An 8071-nucleotide genomic window follows, 5' to 3' on the forward strand; every position below is an offset into this window, starting at 1 on the left:
TCCAAAAGCAGACAAGTGGTTTAAGTACACTGACAATTAAGTGAACCCTTGTTCTAGAATATGCTTTAACATGTGCACTGACAATTGGTGTTACCTTCTTGTTTGTCCAGATTGCGGCATTGAAGTATTCAGGTCCTAGTACTTCTCATGATTGGGTGAAATATTTTGGCATTGGTAGCTTGGTTAAGGGTGAGGTGGGAGCAGTAGAAGAATATGGTGTTATCCTTAACTTCAAAGACCATCCTGATGTTGTTGGTCTAGTTGAACATCATCAGCGTAAGTAACTCATTTTCTTCTTATATGGCATATTATCTATTGCTGGTTATGATCATTCGAAACTTTTCCTTTTCTGCAGTTGGTGGCAGTACTGTAAAAGTGGGTTCTTCTGTGAAGGGTCTTGTTGTGGATTTATCTGATGGAGTTGTAAATTTATCGCTTAAACCTGAACTAGTTGGCAGTGTCAGCAAGGATGGGAAAAAGAAGGTAATAATAGTAGATGCCCTTGTCTCAGCAATATATGTGTCTGGTTAAGGATTGTCTCTTCCATTATCTTTCGGTCACTTGGTACTAGTAGTTGTTTGTGGGTAGCTTAGTAGTTTACCTCCACCGAAGTACTTCTTGCGATTGTGCTTTTCCTATCTACAGCATTGCTTGAAACTGCTCACAATGGGCTAACCATTTAGCAGTGTAGCTTCATAACTCGAAAAAATGTTGTCGACATTTGTGTCTGAAAATCTCTGTTTGCATGTTGTTTGTTTTTAGTTCACCAAATAAAACATCTGCATGGCTACTCCCCCTATTTACAAGTCTTCTAATGGTACCAATTTCAACTGCTTTGACACTAACTTTAGTTATATTGGACTGGTTGTTTGTTGCACTTCAGAAACGTCACAGAGCCGCAAATTTGGACTTGGAGCTTCGGGAAGAAGTCAATGCAGTTGTGGAGATAGTCAAAGACAGCTATGTGGTGTGCAAATTACTCATCTGACTAGTTTATTTTTATTACTTCCTTAAAGGTTGACTGCTGTTCTTTTATCATTTTGTTCTATCCAGGTTCTTTCTGTCCCTGAGTATAATCATGCAATAGGCTTTGCACCGTTGATGGATTACAACTCACAATTGCTTCCTCAACATCACTATGATAATGGGCAGTGGTAATCATGTGAACTTACTTCAGTATATTGCTATATTGCTTTGATTAGTTACTTGTTTGAATGGTCCGGGAGCAAAAGTTGAAGGGTTCATTTTTAGAATTCTAATAATTTCTACAGCACGCCTACTGCAGATCAGGCTTTTTGAGATACAACTGGCAATACTTTATTTTGCCCTTTTGGTTACGATTGTACATGTTATAATTTGTATCTGTTTTTTGGTTCATAGATACCTATTACTCTGAACATACTATGTTAGTAAACTGTCCTGTCGCCAGGACATGCAAGGCATCTAGGAGCTTAAATGAGTCAAACGTGAGTCAATCTAGCTTAGGCCGTCTTGAACCTGACAATATTATAGATTGAATAAGCTCTAGCTTAGCTTGACTGAACTTGTCAGTGGGTTGACAATGCAAGTATGCAACCCAACATTGATTATTGTGCTCAAGAGACAAGTTCGAACCTCACTTGAATTAGACTTGATTTTTCTGCACTACATACTAAATATGTATTATATATATATATATTCAACCATAATTGACCTCAAGCTTTCTCAATGAGGTCTTCTAGCTCAAGTATTGTATTGCTCAAGCCGAGCTCAAGCAGCTTGTTGAGTCCAAGCTTCTTTTGCACGCACACACTTGCCTGGTAGAAATGTTGATGCACTTCACATGCCCACCTTTTCCTATATATGCTTTGCAGTCTGGACTCTCTGATATGGTTTGATAATGTCTCGTGTGGTGAAGCAGTACATTTTCTGTTGTTGCAAGTTCACTTTATTCATGGTAGAAAATGCGTCGAGCCCTATCATCTTATAATATAGGAGCATCTGCCATGTTTGCTGCTGAACAAGGCAAGTTTAGTGTATTACCATGAAAGGGTTAGTATAAAGCAACATTTTATATTGCACCGAACACATGCAAACGGCTAGCAGATGTACCATTTGCGATTTTAAAGGTCGGCAGACTATCGAGTCTATATCACTTTGGTGTTAAATTTAACAACCCTTACCTTCTTTTCTTAGTACAAATGCAGTTACAGTTCGAAGTACTCTTTTCTTATTTTGTGTTTGTTTTTATTGAAGCATTACCGTCGTCGTTGGAAGTATCCCAAGTTCTGACCCTTCTGGAAGACTTATCCTTCTCCCGAAAGGATCAGCCCAGGATTCTAGTATCTCTAGTTCTAAAAGGGCTAAGAAGAAATCAGACTACAAAGTTGGGTCACTTGTTGAAGCAGAGGTGCAACTATTTTCATAGCAATCTTATGATTAGTCATTTACTCTCAATTTATAGTTTGCGTATAAATATTAATCATGTTTGGTCGCAGATTATTGATATCAAGCCGCTTGAGGTTATTTCGAAATTTGGTGTCAATCTTCATGGAAGGATTCATATTACTGAGGTATATACTAGACTCTATTAGTTTATTTATATAGTGGTTTTCATAAGTAATTATGGATCAGTAACTGGTATATGTTTCTCAGGTCCTTGAAGAAGATTGCAGTGAGCATCCCTTTAGTAAACTCAAAATCGGGCAAAAGGTCCATGCAAGAATTGTTGCACAAGCGGAACATTCAGCAAAAACTGGCAGAAATTTGAAATGGGAACTATCTATTAAGCCATCCTTGCTTAAAGGTAGGCTGTACCAAAATCTCTCTGTTTGTCCATTTTGGGACGGAGGGAGTATATGTGTAACGCCTTTTAGCCTAACCTATATACTCTTGGTGCTTCTTGTGACTTGTGATGACTTGGTTTCCTGATGCTGGCCTTTCTTTTTCTGGAACAATTTAACAGCAGACTTGGAAGAATTAACTGCATCTGAAGCTGAATTGAATCATTCAATTAATGACATTGTGCGTGCTTATGTCGTCAAGGTGGATACAGAGTGGATCTGGTTAACTGTATCCAGAAAGTTCATGGCTCATTTATTTATTCTCGATAGTTCAGTTGAGCCGAGTGAACTAAAAGAGTTCCAACAGCGTTATAGTGTCGGTCAAGCAGTGAAAGGACACATTATTGGGGTGAACAGAGAGAAAAGGTTGTTGAGGCTGAAAGCATTTGATAACCAATGCATGCTCGAGGATATAGATGACACACAAAAAACAGCATCTTCCATTGCTGAACACACGAAGGAAGGAGATATCATTGGCGGACGCATCCAAAGGATTCTACCTGGTGTTGGTGGGCTTGTCATCCAGATTGGACCTCATCTTCATGGAAGAGTTCATTATACTGAAATTGTTGATTCGTGGGTACCTGAACCCCTATCTGGGATCCATGAAGGCCAATTTGTGAAGTGCAAGGTCCTGGCTGTAAGCCGCCAAGCTGAAGGATCTCTCCGAGTTGACCTATCACTTCGCTCAAGAAAACTTGATGATTCGTAAGTCTTGTCGCTTGCAAAGTATTGTTCATAATAAATACAACAATATTTAGTAGTGTTAAATATGCTTCTTTTTGTCAAAAGTCATATGGGTACTCTATAATATAAACAGACCTTAGATATAAGTTAACACTAGCTAGTGGCAACTGCTTTATTGGATGTGTGGTATTGTGCCGTGATCGTCTTCTCAAACAAAATACTGAGACGGTCACCCACATAAATAGGCCTGTTAGAATGGTGAATTTTGTACACAATTTTTTTAGTTGTCCAGAAAAATATTATGTCTGTCATTCTGTGACATCTTTGTTTTGTAGGACAATTTGCGGTCCCCGGTTTGAGAAGATCAACGATCTGTGCCCCGGTACAGAGGTTAAGGTATTTTCTATCTTCATACAACTTGGTAATATGAAACTTGGAGGAAGTTCTCTTGAAGCTGTTACACCGAGCACAAATGCCTTAATTTGTTTTGGTTTTAGACTTTGAAGTGTTTAAAAAATTACACTGCATGCTCTTAGCCTCAAGTTGTTGGGCTGTGAGCCCCTGGGCGTCTAAATGAGCAGAAATTGTTGTTGATGCAGTTGGTAAAAAAAGGAAATCAGTTTTTTTTTTACTTTCCCCTTTTCTGGATATTTAAGTTGCGACTACGGTGAATTAACGTGATTTTCTTCTAAACATTGTAGGGTTATGTGAAGAATGTGAATCCCAAAGGGTGTTTCATCATGCTTTCTCGAATGGTTGAGGCTAGGATTATTTTGTCAAATCTGTCAGATGAGTATGTCGAAAATCCTCAGAAGGATTTCTCAGTTGGAATGTTTGTACAGGGAAGGTTAGATCTCGCCATTGACAAATGCACATATAACTACAAAAAAAATCTCTCCCCGATCTAATTGAAAAATCCCGCAGGGTATTGTCTGCGGAACCACTATCAGGGAAAGTTGAGGTATCACTTAGGAGGAGCACTGGTAGCAAATCACAGAAGTTGGATGACATTAGCTACAGTGACCTACATGTTGGGGACATCGTTGATGGTCAAGTTAAACGGGTTGAATCCTATGGATTATTTGTGACAATCAAGAGCAGCGAACTGGTAAGCTATTGTCCTTTTGATTCTGCAAATGTTTATCGGTAATCGGTATGTTAATGTACATCATTGTTTTGTAGGTGGGCTTGTGTCATGTATCAGAACTTTCTGATGAACCAGTTCTTGATATCAACGCTTGCTACAAAGCTGGCGATATGGTTAAAGCTAAAATTTTGAAGGCAAGTTTTATCTATGGTCAGACTGGTCTTTTGTGCTGCATGTGTGCTAAATTTCATTTTCATTTTCTTCATACAGATTGACGAGGATCGGCACCGAGTGTCCCTTGGCCTTAAGGAATCTTACTTTGACTCTGATCTGACTGATGATGAAAATGGCAATGGAAGGGTTCCCATGGACATCAGCCGTGCCCCTCAGATGTCCGGAGGTTTTAACAGCACCTTAGTTCTTCCTGGACCCGAACCCCGGGCTTCTGTTCCCCCACTTCAGGTCAGCTTGGACGAATATGAAGGTTCTGACCAAGAGGGTGATCAGAAAGCTCATGAAATTGCTAACGGAAGTGAATCAAATGTAAAAAAGAGCGATAGACGGTTAAAGGAGAAGGCGAGAAAACAAAGGTTTTCACACATTTCATTCTTGTACCTTCAACAGTGGCATCGCAGACTCTTACACCATGTTTTTCCCCAGGGAAATAGAAATCAGTGCCTTGGAGGAAAGGGCTTTACAGAAAGATATACCACAGACTCCAGATGAATTCGAGAAGTTGGTGAGGAGCTCTCCAAATAGTAGCTTCGTCTGGATTAAGTATATGGCATTTTTGTTAGACCTTGCGGATGTTGAGAAAGCACGTTCAGTAGCTGAAAGGTACGATTGCAGTATAAGGATAATTGTTTTGAAATTCTCTTCTGACTAATCTTTACAATAGGAATTTACTGTTGTGAAAAAAAAATCCATGAAAATTCCCATTCTTATTAGTCTATTATGCAAAGACATCTATGTTTTCTTTGCTGAATATTTGTTTACTTCGAACCTGTTGCATGGATTGTCATCTTAATGCAAGTGTCCCTCATGTTTGTTAGGGCTTTGAGAACAATAAACATTAGAGAGGAGGAGGAGAAACTCAATGTATGGGTAGCATACTTTAACCTTGAAAATGAATACGGGAGTCCACGGGAGGTAAGTTGAAAATGACGCTACGTTTTGTTTCTTTCTGCTGCTCCAGTTAATGATACTGATCTGCTGTTGGTATATGCAAGGATGCTGTCAAGAAGATATTCCAAAGAGCCTTGCAGTATTGTGATCCCAAAAAGGTGCACTTGGCTCTTCTTGGAATGTACGAGAGGACTAAACAGAATGAACTGGCAGATGAACTTTTTGATAGAATGACCAAAAGATTCAAAACTTCGTGCAAGGTTAGTTTATCACTTTGTTTTTTGTATTTGGAGCATATTTATGACTTTCAAGCTTCATGCAAGGTTAGTTTTTTTTGTATATGGAGCAACTTTATGACTTGCATGATGCAATTGTAGATCTGGTTGCGCCGCATTCAGTTTTCTCTCACTCAAGGCAAGGATGTTGAATACATCAAATCTGTCGTAAACCGTGCGCTTCTTAGTCTGCCACAAAGCAAGCGTATAAAGTTTCTCACGCAGACTGCTATCCTGGAGTTCAAGTGTGGGGTGGCTGAGGAAGGGAGATCCAGATTTGAGCTGATCCTAAGGGAGTATCCGAAAAGAACAGATATTTGGAGTGTTTACCTAGACCAGGTAATATATTGCATTAGCAAACCGTCACCTGTATCTGTTATTCTGTCAGCTTAATCAGTCTCATTGACAAGCATGGTCTTCTGTAGGAAATTCGACTTGGTGACACGGAAATTATACGGGCATTATTTGATAGAGTGACATGCCTTAGTCTTCCTCCAAAAAAGATGAAGGTTTGGCCCATTCTTTGTGTATCCTACTCAAAACTCGAACACCATCTCTCTCTTCCACTGTTATCTGTCCTTCCCTGCATATCTCTTGCTAGTATCTACTCTCTTTGCCTGTGGGATATCATTTGTGTTATTGTCTGGAAAATGCATTATAAGTTTGACTGAGGACCTTGCCCTACCTGATATTTGCCATTCAGAATTTCATGCCATCGTTTGCTTTATTACCGTTCCATGTATTGATTTAAGTTTTTCTTTAATACGATGCTTGCCATCTGCAGTTCTTGTTCAAGAAATACCTGCGATATGAGAAGGCTCAGGGCGATGAAGAAAGAATCGAGCATGTGAAGCAGAAGGCATTGGAGTACGTTGAGATCTCTAGAGCCTGATGTGCAAAACCTTGCTACACATGCGGAGGCACTGCTCCTGCTCCTGCAACACTATTCATGTGATCTTGGATGGTGATCTGCAGCCGGGGGGTCATTCAACTTGTTGAAATGCTGCTAATCAGAGGTCTGCGTTCTTATTTGTGCGATGTGATTGTGGCAGAGAATGTGCCAGTCAGGACTGCAGCTTTTGTTCAGACGTGCAGTCCGCCAATTTTGGTGTTGTTACCCCTGTGACATATGTATTGCTATTAATAGGAAAGATGGACCATTCGATTTTTTTGCAAACACCCCGCTCACTATTCGGAGTTGTTTAGGTTTTTATTTGAATTTTAGAGATTGTGAGTGCAGACTGAGAAGTTCCTTGGCTACAAAGGTGTAGTGCTTGGGCATTGTTCCCTTGGAGGCTTGGCTGGGTTCGGGCTCAGGTGGTTAAACAAGCTGGGCCCATGGTCGAAGATACCTTCCATAAATTAAATTATGGCCAGTTAACATGTTACATTTTCTTTTTGAGAAATCACCACTTCATTCAAAAATCTAGGGTGCCTGTAACACGAATGATAATCAGGCGTGGTGTTTGACCATACATGTCTACAAGCTGGTAGAGACGCTGCCGCTTTCGCTAGATCGTGAGCTCCAAAATTCGCATCTCTCCCTTCGTGGATCACCTCAGCCCTCTCAAAAAGCCGCTGCCTAGCTTGGATGTCTCTGATGATCATGGCAGACTGTCCCGGATAGTTTTCCTTCAAATGATGAAAGACCGCCATGAAATCAGTAGCCACCTCGTACGGTCGTACCCCCTTGGAGATATGTCTGATGATAGGGAAAAAAAACTCGTAGCAAGCATGTGCTTCGAGTACCTCTGGATCGACAAGATCTTCCGAAGCACCCAGGTATTTACCAGTCTCATCTTGCAACACTTGTGCCTCTCATTGTGACGTGAAATTGCTGCATCAACATTAATCTTAGCTGATCCCTTCGGTGCTTTCAACCATCTTGCTACCACTCGTCCGCGGACATGGACCGTCCATCCAATGATGTGCCCTAAACGTCCGCGCGCATTTCAAACGTAAATTTAACAAAATGGAGAGTTTCAAACATTTATCCATCATGTTGGATTTCGGATAGAGGCGTTCGGCCCCCAGTGGCTTGAAATAGCGTCGCCTGGGGGCACGTCGACGGAAAA

The 8071-nt window shown here is 40.5% G+C and overlaps 1 protein-coding gene across 2 annotated transcripts in view; it reads left to right on the forward strand.

Annotated features, from left to right (window-relative positions):
* LOC119322146 (rRNA biogenesis protein RRP5-like) overlaps positions 1-7279 on the forward strand; it is a 19438-nt gene extending 12159 nt beyond the window's left edge. Inside the window, exons 22-40 of one of the 2 annotated variants that reach the window (XM_037595643.1) lie at positions 111-276; positions 356-483; positions 884-967; positions 1054-1154; positions 2236-2389; positions 2478-2552; positions 2635-2785; positions 2945-3530; positions 3845-3905; positions 4211-4356; positions 4434-4617; positions 4692-4790; positions 4867-5186; positions 5257-5433; positions 5649-5745; positions 5826-5981; positions 6099-6335; positions 6422-6505; positions 6781-7279. In XM_037595643.1, coding sequence (XP_037451540.1) covers positions 111-276; positions 356-483; positions 884-967; positions 1054-1154; positions 2236-2389; positions 2478-2552; positions 2635-2785; positions 2945-3530; positions 3845-3905; positions 4211-4356; positions 4434-4617; positions 4692-4790; positions 4867-5186; positions 5257-5433; positions 5649-5745; positions 5826-5981; positions 6099-6335; positions 6422-6505; positions 6781-6888 — 3114 coding nt within the window. In that variant the 3' untranslated portion in view covers positions 6889-7279. The remainder of the gene's footprint in view (positions 1-110; positions 277-355; positions 484-883; positions 968-1053; positions 1155-2235; positions 2390-2477; positions 2553-2634; positions 2786-2944; positions 3531-3844; positions 3906-4210; positions 4357-4433; positions 4618-4691; positions 4791-4866; positions 5187-5256; positions 5434-5648; positions 5746-5825; positions 5982-6098; positions 6336-6421; positions 6506-6780) is intronic. The other variant, XM_037595649.1, reaches the window with a different exon arrangement.
* The last annotated feature ends 792 nt before the right edge of the window (positions 7280-8071 follow it).

The sequence above is a fragment of the Triticum dicoccoides genome, chromosome 1B, assembly GCF_002162155.2.
Source record: "Triticum dicoccoides isolate Atlit2015 ecotype Zavitan chromosome 1B, WEW_v2.0, whole genome shotgun sequence".
NCBI lineage: Eukaryota > Viridiplantae > Streptophyta > Magnoliopsida > Poales > Poaceae > Triticum > Triticum dicoccoides.